We start from the raw sequence: 17,625 nt of genomic DNA on the forward strand, positions 1-17,625 counted from the left end.
ATATATTTATATATATATTTATACATATTATATATAATTAATGTATATATAATATATATAGTGAATATATGTAATATATAATATATATTAGAATAATATATATATATTATATATATAATTTGCAATAGATATAGAATATGCATAAAATAATCAGTTGACAATAATTTCTATTATTATCCAATGATCAAGCATAATTGTTACACATAAACTTAAAACGTTGTAATAAGCCCTTGCACCTTTATAACAAAGAAAGGTGAGTCCTTTCAGCCACAGGCACCAGGTTATATGTCCATCAAAGTTTAAAATGGTAATTGATTTAAATGACACTTGCTTACAATATTGTTCTCGCATAGATTTTTTCATTATCAACAAAAGTTTAAGCATTTTACAAGGGTTAGTCCATATATTACAGTTTTTTCTTCTGTTCCATATTTCATTTTTCTCTCATATTTAATTTGTACGTTTAAGAAACACCTTTCGATGAATAGCACGCAACACCACACTATATGCTTATAACTGTCAGCAAGGTTACCCAATATCCCTTGAAATTGAATTACGTTCTTCTTCATGGTAGTTATGATCAGATAATATTTATGATGCCGTCGTGACGCTAATTATCATACAAGTTGATTATTTAACAGAAGGAAATAGTCTCAATGATGACAAGTTTTCACAGGAATTAGAAGCCTTTTGTGTATCCAAGAAAGCAAAGGTAAGTAGTAAGACGATAATTAGTCGTAGCATGCTTTCTTTACGATGATTACTATTATGAACAGTATTATATTCTTGTCGTATCCATTGCTACTGGCGTGAACCTCCTCTGCCTCTACCACGACCACCATCCCGATCCTATACAAAGAGATACATTATTTAAAAAAGTATTACCATATAATTAATTTTGAATTTCATTACATTTATAATATCATAATGCTGTTACTTACTTTGCGTTGATGATGTAAATGCGATTGATGAGGATGATGATCCCTTGATAAATCTGAATGTCCTCTATTTCTATGATTGGAAGAATGATGATGTTGTATAGCATTTGATGGAGCCTTACGTTGATCTTCTTCTGCTTGTTTACGTTCATAATGTCCAAAGTCATCAAAAATGCTAGTTGAATGTCGATAAGTATGTAATATACGCAGCACTGTTATGCCTTTTGCATGAGGGACTTCCTGTGCATCCCTTGAATTAGTCACTGGTTTATTTTCATTGTTTTCTAGTCTAATGTGACGAAGTTGCACATTAGGAACATCTTTAACATAAATCCAACGTACACGAAATTGGCCTTTCCATTTATCTTGAGACCATACAGAGCTATTGCTCTTATAATCAACAGGTGACACCATTTGTGCCATACCACAAAAGTGACCAGATCCATTGACAGAAAAGAACAAATATAAAGGCGCACCTTCACAACTGGCTTCTTTATATGCTTGATCCAATCTTTTATTACCATGCTCAGTACTGCACCAAATCTCATATTTAATGGATCTATGAATATCATCCTCAGAGTAAGATTTGATTACAAAAAACCTAGCTCCAGGAGCAGTTTCATCAAATTCTACAGGATTATAATCATTCTTCACTTTCAGCTTATCTAAGACAGGATGCGACTGTGATTGTGTAATTTGCTGCTGTTGTGGCTGCAGTTGCTGCTGTTGCTGCTGCTGTTGTTGTTGCTGCTGCTGTTGTTGCTGCTGTTGCTGTTGATGTTGGTGTTGTTGTTGTGGGGGCATATGAATCTGCGATTGTGGAGGTGATGGAGGTGTTGTAGGTTGTCTATTCCAACATGGTGGAGGAGGAGGAGGTCTCTGTCTCTGAGCCAATGGCGGAGGTGGTGGAACAGGAGGCTGTACTTGTGGTGGCGGTGGTGCTGTTGGAGGAGGTGCAGAAGATTTACCTTCACCCCATGTTCCAATGTCCATATTGTGCTTCCCTGGCACAATAGGTGGTGGTGGCATTCCAGCCTTTTTCTTCATTCCTTGAGAAGATGAAAGTGGAGGAACAGGCTTTGCAGGTTGACTTGCAACACTGGCCCATGTTATCTTTCTAGGTTCTTTTGCTTCTGGTTTTATTGATTGATTAGATGAAGTTTGTTCTTGACGTGGAACTTCTCCACTTCCTAATGATAAGCCTTGCACACTTTGTTCAATAGTCTTAATTTCTGTGTTACTAGGTGTTGGATAATTTTCATTTCCACGTGGAGCCTGGTAATAATCCTCATAGCGTGTTTTTCTTGGAGTGCCCCAAGCACTAAAATCACCATTTCCATGAAAATAATTAAAAGCAGGCTGACCAAATGTACTAAAACCACCTCCTGCACTAGCAGAAAACATTCCATCCATGCCATATGCATCGTGACCTATTTGACCTCCATAGCCAGAAAGAAACGCAACAGGGTCTGTTCCATTTGACCAAGTACCATCCCCAGCACCAAATGTTTGATAAGGGAATGAAGTACCTGCATAGTAAGGGCTATATGGATCACCAGTTCCAATTGGATAACTAGAATGATGTGTACTATTGCCTCCTCTCCATGAATCAAATCCAGTATCTTCTCCACCAGCATGTTCTGTCTGTGGTTGCTGCTGGTGTTCTTTAGGACCATTGCTCACTATTAGGATGAAATTTCATTTCATTAATATATAAAATGAACTTTCCTTGATGAAATAGTCTAAATGAATTCTTTAACAACTTAGTTCAAATAATAATTCTTAAATGAAATCGAATATCCCAGTATATTGTTAAAAATATTTCTATTTAATAATTAAATAGTATCAACAAAATATTCTTATGATTCAGAATTTAAAACTATATAGAATATATGGTACAATAACTACACATTGCTATTAAAAATTAAGAAATTGTCTTTTAGCAAAATTTCTTTAATTTCTTAATTTAGAGAAATTTTCTAAGTAATTGCTATAAACAATTCTATATTGAAAATTTCAACATATTAAAATTGGTAAAAACTAAATGTGTTACAAAACACATAAAAAAGGCTTTATTTTATCTTCTAGTAAAAAAACATAATTTCAATAATGAATAATTAAAAATGACACCCTGTTACAAGATTTTGTATAGAAATCGAATTTTGAATACAGTGAAATATTAATTATAATATACAAAATAGTAGGTTACTCTGGTTTAATAATTATATCTTGTATAAGATATTTCATAATATTAACAAATCGATATAAATAAATGATTTTGGTTCTTTTACTAAATTATGTAATATTTTTAATAATTTTACTGTATGACGTAGCCGATATATGAATGTATTATTTTTTAAAATTTTTATGAATATTTCAAATTATCAGTAACATATATGTATATATACACACACACATATATATATATAAGCGAACACGATTCTGAATTCATTAAAAAAAAATACTATGAAATAATGCTATTGATAACCTAACATATCCGATATATACTAAAGCATACAGATAGGTTAATGCACTATGTATATATACCTATATAAAGATCGGCTAAAAATATAGATAACAACACTTCGTATCAGTTAAAAAAAAATTGCGTGCATTAACTTACCGTGACACCGACAGGCATTGATAAAATTGCACACAATAGACACAAACTCGGAGTAAATTATACTATTTGGAGTACAAAAATCTATGCACGCATGCAGTAATTTTTATAATGAACAGCTCATCTGTTTTTAGAATTACACATCGGCAAAAGATATAATGAAAAAAAGAAAAAATCGTAGGAGAATACAAAGTCTCACCTTGACTGTTAGTTTGTCCTTTCATCCGCTGCATTCCGTTGCATGGAAAAATATACAAAATTTAGAATGGCTGTCTTCAGTGAAAGGTATCTGCAGTATAGCGGTGTGGTAGCAAGTCAACACACTGACCTGATTTGAAACAGCACCTGCCAATCCAGTTGACATAACCTATCACACACTCTTGTCCTCTCTTCACAGACGCCAAATAGACGGCTGTGCCTTTAATAAAATAAAGTTTTTCAAACGCAATACCACAATTACATGCGACCAGCGTTATAGCACTCGATGTACCGCGGACACTTCTTTCTTACGGGAAGTCTTCAAACTATGAAATTCGCTGAACCTGAGACCTCCGCGTTATTTTCCCGTAATGTCTTGCCGCGAGAGAGTCTCAGGAATCTTTTTTCGTTACACTTCCAGACAGATAAATTTCCACAAAATCCTCAACTCTGAATAATAACTACGTGACGTACACTGACCTCTCGTATGTATTAACAGATTGTCTAACATTCGCAACAATAAGGTCCCTATACGATTATTCTGTCGAACGTGTGTTATCCTATAGTCCGATATGATTGGATTAGATAGATTAAATTAAAAAATATGTTGTTCCTATTATTTTTATATGTACCCTACAGATATATTAATATTATTGCACAGTATGAAAATTTCCTTTTTATCTTCGTATTTACTAGTTTTCTACTAATGATTAGAGCTAGAAACTAGGGACTCAATGTTGAGTATGGTCGTGTTTTGATGAATTTAGTTCGTAAACATTGTGTAATACAGAATTAATTTACACAATATATGATATGATGCGATATAATATTTGTACACATCATATAGGAAAAATTTCATGTATAAATTTTGAATAAAAATTTCATTTATTGTTTCTATGACTATGAAAATCTAATATAAAGTATATACAAACAATTTAGTAATTTTTTCCTATAATAATTATATTATATATAATGCATTAATATAATATCGAAAACATTTTATTAAGCATTATTAAGTAAGAATAAATAATGTTAAAATAATGTCTAATTTTTATTTTTTAGTACACAATAAAATATAATAAAACATTGATTTTTTATAATATGAATTTAGAAGTGTATAATGTTTTCAATTATATATAATGCCAGAAAGAATTACCGTAACATATTTATGAAAATATCAATCAATTTTTAAATCTTTTTGTTTTAATTCATTAACAAATTTGATTGAAATTATATTTAGTAATTGATATCTGAATATAGAAATAACATTTTGTATATAAGGTTAAAATTTCAATTGTGATATGGTAGTAATAATGATAATAACAATTTAATTATTTAAAACATTAATTTGTTGTGTAATTGTAATTTGTTATACGATAATGCAATATAGTTACTGACATTTTGTAATGAATAGTAAATAAATAATGCAAGAAATAATATAATATTATTATCATTTTATTTATGCATTTTGATACATTCATTTAATATATCACATATTGATAGATATCTACTGAAAATATGCATTAGTTTCTCATTTGATGGATAAATTGAAAATAGATACTTTAAGAAACTTTTTTTTGTTGATGTAAATAAAAAGAAATCGATTGCAAACTTTAAATTTAAAAATTTCAGATGCTAAATTTGCTATGAATTTAACAATATTTTAAAAGCCAAGGTTTATATTACAGCATATAAAAAATCTTTAAAGATGTAAACTATGATAGTTGCAATAAATTTGTAGCACGTGTATTAATAAAAAAAAATTATTACAAGTTTATTATTTATTTATTTTTCACTAATAATATGTTATGTATGTTATAAATGTACAATGGTGTGAATATCATGGCCACAAAAAATACGTCGAACCTAGAATTAAATTAAGTATTCATAATAATTATAATTTTATCAATGTATTGTGCTATAATATAATATTTTAAATTATATATATAATTAAACTACAGTAAATGAGGAAATAGAAATCAAAATTTCAATTTCAATACCTAGAATCTCATAACATCATTTTCCATACTTTTACAAATTTACAATTATCTGTCATATACTGTAATTAAGCCTGATATTTGTTTATAGTTTATCACTTTTAAACAATTACAATTATTCGTGTAAAATGGATTCTTTAATAGATCAAAAGAAATCATGTTCTGCTTATTTGATCATGCAAATTACTTTTTACAAACATACTCAAATTCAAATTCAATTACTTTAAAAAGATTAGTATCGTATATATTCAATTTTTTTACATATATTAAGTAAGAAAGAGTTTCAATTCATAGTAAACAATAAAAAAGAATGATATAAATATAACAAACATTGAATTTTATAAGATATTTAAAAGTTTAATTATAGTACTTTCATGCAAGTATCAGGAGTAACTTACTTTTGAATATATACGATACATACATTTACTTTGAATATGTTGTAATTTCATATTCAAGATAAAGAGTCTTTGGTTACAAATGTCTTCTAGGAGCAAAGGAGACTCTTCCAGAATGTCTTGTATTTATATGGATAAAGAGCTCCATTTTTTCACACAAGATACAAATATTTTGTATTTTCTTAACATAAATTCAGTTTCTGGTCAACCATGAAAAAGCTTTAAGAATTAAATACGTTAATGTTAACGCATATAAAATTTTTTCTCTTTGTTGACGTTGCAACATCTCAAGTTCGATTGCCATTACTCGACGATTTAATTTCCCTACTTGTCGACGTAAATGTTGTATCTCTTCACTAGGTGGAAGAGAAACATTAAGTGCACTATATGCGGGTGTCTGTTCTCTAGAAAAATAATTATATATTCTCAAGAAAAAAGTAATACATTTATAGAGTGGACCAATAACGTTAATTATTTCAAATGTTACCTAATCGAAAGTTTTGTGAAATCGGCGATTGCCACGTTACATCAGTGCAAACATATTTGAGACACCTCTTATGATGTAAAGTTTGTCATTCTAGTCTTTCTTTTTATATCAAATGATCTTGTATTATATATACTTGAAATTATTGAGATATCTGTTACTTTACTAAAAATGAAATTATATAGTATGAAAAAAGTAGAAGTATCTTCAAAATATGTAAAAACATTCCATCAAGAAAGAAGAAAAAGAAAGAAATACTACTGATACATTATGACTCTCCTCATACTACATACAAGTTTTTTCATATTTTCATATGATCAGTTATTGGTTCACTTTGTATATATAATTTTATATATATGAATTGAAAAGTATTAGTTATTACCTAGCATACCTAACTATTTGCGTTTCTGTAGAATATTGTCCATGTGATTTAGATGATAATGAATCCTTAGTTTCTGTTGGGTATGAATTTGGTTCTTCTTCATCAACTGCCGGAAAATAATGGTCATCCAGTGTCAAAATCCTTGGTGGAGTCTATGAATATAGTAAGAAAATTGTAGATATTATTGAATTCTAATATAGGAAAATGCTAAACCTTAAAAAATATGAGAAAATCTTTACTGATTAAATCATATTTACGAATAAATCTCTAAAGTATATATTTAAATTCATTTAACAATCTTAAATATTTACCTGCACTCTAACCATGCCTGCTTCAGGTGGTAAAACAGCATTTTCTAATGTAATTTCTCTTGGTGGTGCTCTAGTTCCAACATGTTGTTCTTGTCCTAGATTTATTTAATTATATCTAGCATTAACAAGTTTTACCTTACTTATGTATAATTAATGATTTTGTAAAATATATTTTTAATAAAATTATTAACTTGGTTATATAACAATTAACATATAAATTTATCAATAAACAGAAAATTATATATTTACCAACAACTAAAATTCTGTCTGGAACATGCATTTCAAATTTATCTCCTGCAACAATCTGATTCCAGCTAGAACCATTAGTATCAGCTATTTCTTCTTCTGTGTAGTCGCCACTTACACGAATACTTTTTGGTACACGCATCCTTTTGTTAATGTCCAAAGTAAAATTTGGGTCATAAAAATTGTCAGCCTCTCCATTAAAAACAGTAGGACTATGTGCTTTTGACATTATAACTAAAATAATTAAAAACAAAATTCAGATCTGTACTTTTTATATTTTTTACTAAATTTGTTATATTAATTTGTAAAATATTACATAAATAAGTCATGGTATTTTATATTTTTATTTTAGGAGATTAAAAATAAAACGTAATAAATGGAGAAAAGACTTCTTTTTTATTCGATACAATAATTTATACTTTATCAAGCAAAACAAAAGTAAGAGAACTTCCTATTTTTGTTAATTAATTGATAAACGAAATAATCTGATGATTATTATAACAAATTACATGTTTTTAACAATTTCACAGTACAGTATGAGACAATACAATGACGACACAAAAACTATACGATTTAAATCTGCCATAACGGTAACAGAAAAAAATTATTGTGCACCATAAATTACATTTATTAATAGTAGCTGTTACAATAAATTATTATATATGCAAAAAATACTTTTCTTAAATGCTTGAATAATTACCTGTCTGCAACTTTTCGATCGTTGAATACAAACTCTTTGCACGAAGTTGGTAATGTGTTTCATGTACAAAAGTTACAATTGTACCAATCGAGAGTAATCGATAATTAGAAAGGTATCGATTTCAATAAAACTCCCGCCAAAATGACTAAATGTATCTGCCATTAAAACCTTAATCAAGTGCTCTGATTTTCTTTTATGTGTGAATGTTTTTTAATTCTGTTTCCTGTAGTATTAGCTATTTATGATATTTTTTACATTTTGATTTAACAATTTATTTTTGGGAAATATGAGTGACACACAATGTAAGTGTTATAATATTTTAATTCTTTACGAATTTTATTTTTTAATTTTAAAGTTTTACTTACATTTCATTGCTTTTATTGTTTAAATATTTAATTAAATTTAAGAATATTTTTTAAATGTTTATTGAATATGGTAGGTTCATTACTTTAAGATATTCTTGTAAAAACTAAAGATGAGAAAGATATTGAATTGAATTTTGATATAGAATTTGAATTTATAAATGTTTATCAAATTGTATTATCTATGAATTCAGCAGGCAGAGCTAAACGCCAGAAGTTTGACAAAACTGGACGGTTGTCAGCTTTAGAAAAATTGAAACAATTAAAAGGTAGTAAACATAAATATGAAGTTGATGAATTGGAAAATGTTTATGAGGAAGTTGATGAAAAAGAATATAGCAAAACTGTAATAGAAAGGCAAAATGATGATTGGATTATTGATGATGGTAATAACTTTAAAATTATTGTTTTTATTAGAAATAAGAATAAGTATTACAAAATAATTATTTGTTATAAAAGGAGAAAGTGGTTATATTGAAGATGGTAGAGAAATTTTTGATGACGATTTAGATGATGAAAGCATACAAGAAGCAAGAAAGCATAAAGTTGCAGGCCCTAGAAAAAGCAAGAAAGATCATGCCAAAAAGAAAGGAAACATTCAAAATATGTTAATGAATATGTCGTCTAAAAGGAAAACGGATGCTAAATTGGACGATGATAGTATTTTAGGAGATTTAATGTCTGAACTAAAAAAAGATGATATCCCGACGCAATCAAAACCAAAAACTGTTTCGAGGAATAAATTTTGTACTACACCAAAATTAAGTGAAAAGTAATTAACTTTTCTATACATTTGACATTTGTGTTTTAATATATTTAATATTACTTTTATAATAATATTATGGTTTCTTAGAAATGTAGAAAAAAAGATAGAGTTAATTTCTGAGTATGAGAAAATACAATGTGATGATAATGATGATGATTTAGTAATGTTTGATAAACCAAAAAAGGTAAACATGCATAAACAAGCAGAATCAATTGCCCAAATAGAAAACTTTACTTCAAATGAAAATAGTAGTCAAACAATTATAGATGATCCTGATAATTCAGAAGTTAGAATATTGAGTATGCAATCAGAAAAAGATCTTAAAGAAACAAGCATCAGTCAAGTAATTGAAACAGAAAGTGAAAATCTTGAAGATGTAAGTTTTATTAATTAATAATATTTTGAAATGATACTTGGACTACATTCTGTTTATTACAGTTCTCTGCAGATTTTGAAGATGACACTATAGATCACAATGAAAAGCCAAAGCCATCTACTAATAAAGAAATTATAAAAAATAAATCAACCATTCAAATAAAAAATAAAGATGCTGAAGAAGAAAACTTTGATTTAGAAAATTTTAATAAATCATTAGATATTGAATTTGAAACACAAATATCAAACATTGAAATGCCTACTGATACTACAGAAGAGTCTTTACCACTTGTAACCAATGCAAACAAAGAAGAAGTATTTAGATTTTATTGGTGGGATGCATATGAAGATCCATATAAACAACCTGGAGTTGTGTATTTATTTGGAAAAGTTTTTGTGCCTTCGATAAAAGAATACCGTTCTTGCTGTTTAACAGTAAAGAATATTCCACGAAGAATTTATCTTCTTCCTAGAGTATATGTATGAGTACTCAAGCATATTTTAAAATATATTTATATATACTATATATTATTATTATATTATTAACAATCTTTATATATCATTAAATCTTTATATATTGATAATTTTTCTTCTTTAGCTTTAATAAACTAATTATAGGAATGTAAATTTTAGGTAAAAACATCGTTGAAAGGAAATAATGATGAAGAACAATTAAATACAATAGAAAATGTGTATAAAGAATTTAATCAATTTGCAAATAAGTTAGGAATAAAGGAATTTCGTAGCTGCAAAGTCTCAAAAAATTATGCTTTTGAACAAGAAGGTACTCCAGCAAAGTCTGATTACTTAGAAGTAAGATATTCTGCAAACTACCCACCTGTTCCCTCTGATTATTCTGGACCATCAATAGAAAGTGTTTTTGGAACAACAGTAAATTCTTTAGAGCTATTTCTAATTGAAAGAAATATTAAGGGACCATGTTGGTTAGATATTAAATCTCCATTACCTACTGGTGTACAAACCAGTTGGTGTAAAATAAAGGTATATCAGTTTCGTTTATTAATCAAATTTATCACCAGTAAATATACATATTAACTAATCAATTATGTTATAACTGAATAGGTAAATTGCATGAAGATGGAGAATATATCTGTTTTCTCTGAGTCTCAAACTTTACCACCATTAGTAATAACAACACTAAATATACGAACATCTTTTAATGCAAAATTACAACAGAATGAAATAGTTATGATTACAATACTTATGCATCATAAATATCATATTGATAAAGAACCACCAAAACCACCATTTCAACGACATTTTTGTTGTATGATTGTTTATTAAATTATTATTCCAAATGTATATTTTTTCAGTATTTGATATATTTTAACATTATTTCATGTAGTGATTACACATCCACGTGATACATCTTGGCCAAGACAAGCACGAGAAATGCTCTCAAATATTTCATATACTACATTAATGAAATTTGAAACAGAAACAGATTTACTCGAAGAACTGTTAAAAATAATAAATACTGCAGATCCTGATTTATTGATTGGGTATGATTGTGGCTTCCAATTTGATATCTTAGTGCAAAGAATGATTACATTGAAAGTTTCAAATTGGAGCAGGTTTGGAAGGTTAAGACGGTCTATACCTCCTTTAATAAGGGTATGAAATATAGTCATACACATTTATAATGAGCACTGTGTTGATCATAAAGAAGTAAAAATATTTTAGGGAAAAGTAAATTTAAATCAAGCAGCAGCTGGTCGACCTATCTGTGACATACAAATTTCAGCTAAAGAATTAAATCTCAAACTTAGAAGTTATGATTTGCAATCTCTTTGCACAGCGGTAAATATTTAATAATTATTTATATGTGCGACGTTTGTAACTAGAAAAATGAAATCCTAATTATTTTAACAGGTATTGAAGAAAAAAGAAAATGAATGTAAGGAAATAAAATCTGGTGAATGTGCATCATTTTATGATACTCCTAATAAAATAGATAATTTAATTAAAATAACATTAACAGAAGCATTATACATTTTATCTATTGTTTTTGAACTTAATGTTCTCCCACTTGCTTTACAAATCACATGTATTGCTGGTAAGTATATATAAACGTTTCAAATAACATAGATCTTTTAATCAATATATATTTATTTTATTCGTGTAGGGAATGTTATGTCAAGAACATTAACAGCAGGACGTGCAGAAAGAAATGAATATTTATTATTGCATGCATTCCATTTGAAAAACTATATAACACCTGATAAACGTGTTACGAAAAAAGGAAAGAATGAAGGTAATAGTATATTTTTTAAACATATAAACAATTACTATTTCATAATATATTTATCATTAATATTGTTCTATATGTAGAAAATGCTAGTAAAAAGAAAGCGGCTTATGTTGGTGGCTTAGTTCTTGATCCAAAAAAGGGGTTTTATGATAAACTTATTTTATTAATGGATTTTAATTCTTTATACCCTAGTATAATTCAGGAATATAATTTATGTTTTACTACTATACCTGGAGCTGCATATGCTGAGTATGAGGTAAATTTATTTATTATTATGGATTAAAAACTAATTAATATTTTTAATTTTATTTATAAACATATATGTAGGATTTATCAATTCCTGAATCAAATTTAGAATTTGGAGTAATTCCAACTGAAATTTGCAAATTAGTTGAAAGTAGAGGAGAGGTGAAAAAACTAATGAAAACCCCAAATATTTCACCTGAATTGAAGATGCAATACAATATTAGACAACTGGCTTTGAAACTTACAGCAAATTCTATGTATGGTTGTTTGGGTGCAACTCATTGTAGATTTTATGCTAAAGGACTTGCTGCTTTGGTTACAGGTAAAGTATAGAATTTTATTTCTAAATGTATTTATAAAATATTGGATATTATTGCAGCAAAAGGTCGAGAAATTTTGCAACATACAAAAAGCCTTGTCGAAAAGTTGAATTATGAAGTTATATATGGAGATACTGATTCCATAATGATAAATACAGGTTTATTAGAGTATGAAGAAGTATTTTCTGTTGGAAAAAAGGTACATATTATATCAAAAATATACTTTTTATTTATTTTGTATCCGAAAAATAATACTAATAGAAACTACGTGTAGATTAAACAAGAGGTGAATAAATTATATAAACGAGTAGAATTAGATATTGATGGTGTTTTCCGTTATTTATTACTTTTACAAAAGAAAAAGTATGCTGCAGTTATAATGACAAAATTACCTAATGGACAAATAGAGTTAACACAAGAACATAAAGGTCTTGATATTGTGAGAAGAGATTGGTGTCAATTAGCTTGTGATGTTGGAAGGTAAGCAAAATATAGGTAGATTATTAATATTATGTTATATAGACTAAAATATTATGTTATATTTAATAATGTTTATAACAATGATCGTTTTTAGAAAAATTTTGGACCATCTTCTTTCTGATAAATCATGTGACGATAGAATAGAACAAATTTTTAGTATATTACATGATGTTGCACAAAATGTTCGAGAAAATCAAGTTCCTTTATCTTCTCTAATTATTACGAAACAGTTATCAAAAAATCCAAATGAATATCCGGATACTAAACAAGCTCATGTCCAAGTAGCTTTAAGATTAAATAAAGAAGGTGGTAGAATGTGGAAAGCTGGAGACACCATCCCTTATATTATATGTGATGTTCGTGTTTGTCGATTTCACTACTATTTAATATATATATATATTATTTTTATAAGCACTATTAAACATATAGTCATTTTTCTGTATGTTAGGATGGAACAGAAAAATCTGCAACTGAAAGAGTATATCATATTGATGAATATAAAAAGAGTGATTCTTTAAAAATAGATGTTAATTACTATTTACTGAGTCAAATTTTTCCTATCGTTTTGCGAATTTGCGAACCAATTGAAGGAATTGATGATGTTTTGTTAGCTAAATGTTTAGGTACAATTTTACTTGACATCAATTTTATATACATTATTTTATTTAAATTTTATTTTATATAAATTTTATAATATAGATTTGCATTATATAAATCAAATTCGTTTTCATAGGCTTGGAAAACATTTATAAATCTAGAAGAATAATACATCAAGAACATGCTGATATACCATTATTAATGGAAGAAGATAGATTTAGGTATTGTCTCCCTTTGAAGTTTAATTGTAGAAGCGAAAAATGTCAATCAGAAATTATAATTAAAGATGTTGTAAATGAAGAGGTAAGAAATTAATTATAAAAAAATAAGTTTTTTTTCTTATACATATCTTTCTATTTATTTACTACATGTTGAAAAATTACATAGCTTGGAAATCGATTGTCGCTTGCTTCCTGTTCAAATTCAGAATGTAAAGTACAACCATGGACATATGCTAATACAATACAAAATGTAGTGACACTTTCTATACGAGAATTGGTTAACGAGTATTATAACGGATGGTTAGAATGTGAAAATCCATTATGTGGTGATCAAACACAATGGATACCATTAGATTTCGAGTCACTATATCCAATTTGTAGGAAATGTAATGATGGTGATTTACATAGAGTCGTAAGTTAAAAGATTTATCACTGTTTCCAAATATTTTGGATACTTTATATATTATTTATATTTATTTAAAGTTTACAGATACAAAACTGTATAATCAATTGTGTTTTTATCTGCACCTTTTTGATGTAAATCAGTCAAAGTATAAAAGTAACTATCTTCACTTTCTTTTCTCTTTTAAATAAGATCTCAGAAAATTATCTAGCAGTTGATTTTAAATGAATTTATTGTTAGGTTTGTTATCTCAATACCCGCAAGGTATGAGAGAAGCTTATGATTCTCTGAAAGAGGCAGTGGAAAAAATGTTAAGGCGAAATGCATTTTCTGTTGTATGCTTGGATACAATCTTTTCAAACAATGAACAAGAAGAAATATCAAGTTTATGTGCAGGTACTTTAGAAATATCAGATGGGTTAGATAATGAAGAAATGGTAGGTAATATATATTAGAAAAAGTATTGTCATATAATTTATTATTATATAACAATATAAATTAAAAATATTTTTAATTAATTAACAAATACAAAAACTGAACATATAAGTTTTAATTTTCCTGTTTCAGTAAACAATTTAATAGATAATGAATAATTTGTTCCTGTAAGTATATTTCATTAAATTGAACGTTTTTTTATATCTTAATGTCATTTTCCTATTCTTTCTTACAAAAATTATAATGTAAATATTTTTGATATTATTATATGTAAAAATAAAAGACATGAAATATTAAAATAGCAATATAATCAATTTATTTTCTGATTGTACTCCATAGAAAATAAATAGGTAGATAGCACTAATAGGAGCAAAATAATTTCCAGCATTCATTATTTTTTACTGCTTGCTATTTATATGCAATTATTGTTGAAAGTTTATGATATATATGCTCTAGCTAGTACTTTATATTATTAATGTCTTATCCTAAAATCACTACAATTGTTACACAATATACAATTTGAAACAATTTTAAATAATAATTTTTGTATATAAAAATGTATATTTAACAATAACTTGTTTTCGTGCATTTACATTAAAAATACATTATGAAGCTAAATTAACAACATAATATTTTTAACGAATATATAATTTATTATTTTGTTTTCTTTTACACATATTTATTAATATTACAGTATCAGTATATCTATTAGAACGTTAATCTATTAATTTTTTTCTTTTTTAATCCCTATTACTATCATAAAACATAAATATCTATGTTACAATGGATTGAAATAATATTGTTTGTAAGCATATGTCTGTAAGGAGGAAGATTATAGTTATATTTTCAAAAAATCATAAGGAAAATTAATTTGTTTCTTTCCTATATGATATTAAAAACAATACAAATTTTATGGAGTGTGTTTGTAAGTATTTGTTTGCCACTGTATATTCAAATTATATACAGGAATACATTTCAGACATTATACATTATATGGTGGTAAACCAAATAATTCAGGTTGAAATTTTTCAAGACTGTTTAGTATCAATGTTGGATTTTTAATATAATTTTTTGGTAACATTGGATCTGGAACCATAACAACTTGCATTCCAGCAGTAAGTGCAGCCTTTACACCATTTGGAGCATCCTCAAACACAAGACACTAAAAGTATAACATTCAATTTACTAATAATTATAAAATAAATCTAAAATGTAAAAAATACAAATCCTAACAACCTTTGAGGGGTCAGGATTATCAGAAAAACGTTTTGCAGCAATCAAAAAAATATCAGGTGCTGGTTTACCATTAGTAACTTCAGAATCAGAACCACCAAGAACCTTGTGGCTAAATAAATCAAATATATGTTTCCATCTTTGAGTTTTTAATTCAAAATTTTCTTTATTAGAACTTGTAGCTAATGCTATTGGAATATTATTTTGTTTCAGATGTTTCAATAATCGTTCAGCACCTGCTTTCAAATAATATATGCTGTACTATGTGTTATACTATGCTATTGCTATATATATTTATTCATTTAGCTTTGCAAAAATCAATCTTATTTTTAATACTGATTATGCATTTTTTGCACTTCTGAATGAAAACTACAAATTTCTTAAAATTTTAGATTCTTATTTTTTAAAACCCTTATATATTACCTGGCATCATGTTCGCAGATGGAAATAATTCCTGATATAGTTTGACTACCTCATTTTCAAACTCTTCTGCTGTTATTGGTAAAGATAACATTTCAACAACAGCTTGTGCAACATCCTTCGTTTTAAAACCCATAGTTTTTGCTTTATGTTCCCATGTGAATTCCTTTCCATAGCGATTTGTAATATGATTAAAGGCTTTGGTGTAAATTAGTTCTGTATCTATTAAGATTTTGATACAAGATTACTTATATAAATTGATGTACAATATGTAAGATTTATTTAACTTACTGATTTAAACTATGATTCATAATTGAAATGTTAATTTGTAGAAACTGTGTTGAAAAGTATTTTTTCAATACTATGATAAATGAAATACTATGATAAATGAAATACTATGATAAATGAAAAATTGTTCAACAGAAATGTTTGTACATGTCCGCAAGTATGTATGTACGAAATTCTAACACAGCTTCTTAAAAATTAGAAGTAAAGCACATACAAACTCACGCTATGAGTGCTATTTAAACCCTTTCTTTGACAGTAAAATCCGCTCATACAGATGCATGGTGTATTTTAATTTATATCCCTCATATTTCTTAATAATTGCCATTGTGATTTTATTCATTACTACACGTACATAGACAAAACAAAATTACTATATTCATGAAAACAGATACAATCACTTATCTACAGGTTAAGTTTTTGTGTAGAACTCATAAGAGCGCTAACGTCATAAAGTAATAGCGATGTTAAAAATCCATTTCTATTAATTATGTTAAGTACAGTTTTTTTTAAAATTGAGTTTCTATAATTAATTCTTTATAGGAATATTATGTAACTTCATAAAAGACAGTACAAGTCACTTACTGAGCAATAATCCATCCATATCAAAAATACAATGTGTAACATCTTTATACTGATTTTGCGACATTTTTCAATGATTTTTTTAAAATTCTTCTAATTAATAGCACCTTGTATAATTGAATTATTAAAATTTCAAACTGATATATCAATTCATTTTTTTAAAGAATATTTTATGTACGGAACTTTTACCCTTCACTGATAGTGATAAGATAACAATTAATGCCACTACGGCATACTAGATTATGGCACCAATTATGTAATATACCATGAAAATAGATGAAGTATTTAATTGGCTTTTATATTTATTTTCATAGATGCATGCATACACATATATTCGTACGTAGTAGTGTAAGATGT

At 27.4% G+C, this 17,625-nt stretch overlaps 4 protein-coding genes across 10 annotated transcripts; 1 reads left to right on the plus strand and 3 right to left on the minus strand.

Annotated features, from left to right (window-relative positions):
• Positions 1-147: 147 nt before the first annotated feature.
• Positions 148-4,261, minus strand: LOC126928123 (YTH domain-containing family protein 1-like). Its single transcript, XM_050743998.1, has 4 exons — positions 3,887-4,261; positions 3,758-3,785; positions 942-2,620; positions 148-849 (listed from the first exon to the last, which is right to left on the minus strand). The coding sequence occupies exons 1-4, from the start codon at positions 3,920-3,922 to the stop codon at positions 802-804; spliced, it is 1,791 nt and encodes a 596-aa protein (XP_050599955.1). The 5' UTR covers positions 3,923-4,261; the 3' UTR covers positions 148-801.
• A 1,258-nt stretch (positions 4,262-5,519) lies between these two features.
• LOC126925376 (transport and Golgi organization protein 11) lies at positions 5,520-8,396 on the minus strand. Of its 4 annotated transcripts, none has more exons than XM_050740863.1 (5): positions 8,272-8,396; positions 7,575-7,805; positions 7,326-7,420; positions 7,015-7,166; positions 5,520-6,552 (listed from the first exon to the last, which is right to left on the minus strand). In XM_050740863.1, the coding sequence occupies exons 2-5, from the start codon at positions 7,798-7,800 to the stop codon at positions 6,342-6,344; spliced, it is 684 nt and encodes a 227-aa protein (XP_050596820.1). In that variant the 5' UTR covers positions 7,801-7,805; positions 8,272-8,396; the 3' UTR covers positions 5,520-6,341. The 4 variants fall into 4 exon arrangements, with proteins under 4 accessions (XP_050596820.1, XP_050596829.1, XP_050596801.1 ...); XM_050740872.1 differs by lacking the exon at positions 8,272-8,396 and adding an exon at positions 8,081-8,104; XM_050740844.1 differs by lacking the exon at positions 8,272-8,396 and adding an exon at positions 7,888-8,017.
• On the plus strand, positions 8,395-15,047 carry LOC126925205 (DNA polymerase alpha catalytic subunit). 4 transcript variants are annotated; one of them, XM_050740542.1, is made up of 22 exons: positions 8,395-8,573; positions 8,828-9,019; positions 9,093-9,405; positions 9,487-9,775; positions 9,838-10,254; positions 10,408-10,776; positions 10,858-11,062; positions 11,141-11,409; positions 11,479-11,595; positions 11,668-11,851; positions 11,921-12,049; positions 12,127-12,302; positions 12,374-12,614; positions 12,672-12,811; positions 12,887-13,092; positions 13,187-13,448; positions 13,541-13,715; positions 13,826-13,992; positions 14,077-14,322; positions 14,394-14,469; positions 14,554-14,750; positions 14,881-15,047. In XM_050740542.1, exons 1-22 carry the CDS (start codon positions 8,558-8,560, stop codon positions 14,881-14,883), a joined length of 4,389 nt encoding a protein of 1,462 aa, XP_050596499.1. In that variant the 5' UTR covers positions 8,395-8,557; the 3' UTR covers positions 14,884-15,047. The 4 variants fall into 4 exon arrangements, with proteins under 4 accessions (XP_050596499.1, XP_050596478.1, XP_050596488.1 ...); XM_050740521.1 differs by having other exon boundaries at positions 14,554-14,949; XM_050740531.1 differs by having other exon boundaries at positions 8,831-9,019; positions 14,554-14,949.
• Positions 15,048-15,380: 333 nt separating this feature from the next.
• LOC126925388 (pseudouridine-5'-phosphatase-like) lies at positions 15,381-17,625 on the minus strand. Its single transcript, XM_050740886.1, has 4 exons — positions 17,272-17,625; positions 16,405-16,623; positions 15,985-16,217; positions 15,381-15,910 (listed from the first exon to the last, which is right to left on the minus strand). The coding sequence occupies exons 1-4, from the start codon at positions 17,333-17,335 to the stop codon at positions 15,731-15,733; spliced, it is 696 nt and encodes a 231-aa protein (XP_050596843.1). The 5' UTR covers positions 17,336-17,625; the 3' UTR covers positions 15,381-15,730.

Source organism: Bombus affinis, chromosome 2 (assembly GCF_024516045.1).
Source record: "Bombus affinis isolate iyBomAffi1 chromosome 2, iyBomAffi1.2, whole genome shotgun sequence".
Lineage (NCBI taxonomy): Eukaryota > Metazoa > Arthropoda > Insecta > Hymenoptera > Apidae > Bombus > Bombus affinis.

Bases quoted from the DNA above. Each gene is read 5' to 3' on its own strand.
- LOC126928123 (XM_050743998.1), bottom strand. From the start codon at position 3,922: ATGTCAACTGGATTGGCAGGTGCTGTTTCAAATCAG. The intron at 2,621-3,757 runs GTGAGACTTTGT...TCATCCTAATAG, and splicing joins AGGACAAACTAACAGTCAAG to TGAGCAATGGTCCTAAAGAA. The intron at 850-941 runs GTAAGTAACAGC...CTCTTTGTATAG, and splicing joins ATTTACATCATCAACGCAAA to GATCGGGATGGTGGTCGTGG.
- LOC126925376 (XM_050740844.1), bottom strand. The intron at 7,167-7,325 runs GTAAATATTTAA...CTATATTCATAG, and splicing joins CAGGCATGGTTAGAGTGCAG to ACTCCACCAAGGATTTTGAC. The intron at 6,553-7,014 runs GTAATAACTAAT...TTATTTTTCTAG, and splicing joins CAAATAGTTAGGTATGCTAG to AGAACAGACACCCGCATATA.
- LOC126925205 (XM_050740521.1), top strand. The intron at 10,777-10,857 runs GTATATCAGTTT...ATAACTGAATAG, and splicing joins CCAGTTGGTGTAAAATAAAG to GTAAATTGCATGAAGATGGA. The intron at 13,993-14,076 runs GTAAGAAATTAA...AAAATTACATAG, and splicing joins AAGATGTTGTAAATGAAGAG to CTTGGAAATCGATTGTCGCT.
- LOC126925388 (XM_050740886.1), bottom strand. From the start codon at position 17,335: ATGTCGCAAAATCAGTATAAAGATGTTACACATTGTATTTTTGATATG. The intron at 16,624-17,271 runs GTAAGTGACTTG...AAATCTTAATAG, and splicing joins TATGGATGGATTATTGCTCA to ATACAGAACTAATTTACACC. The intron at 16,218-16,404 runs GTAATATATAAG...ATTTGAAAGCAG, and splicing joins ATCTGCGAACATGATGCCAG to GTGCTGAACGATTATTGAAA.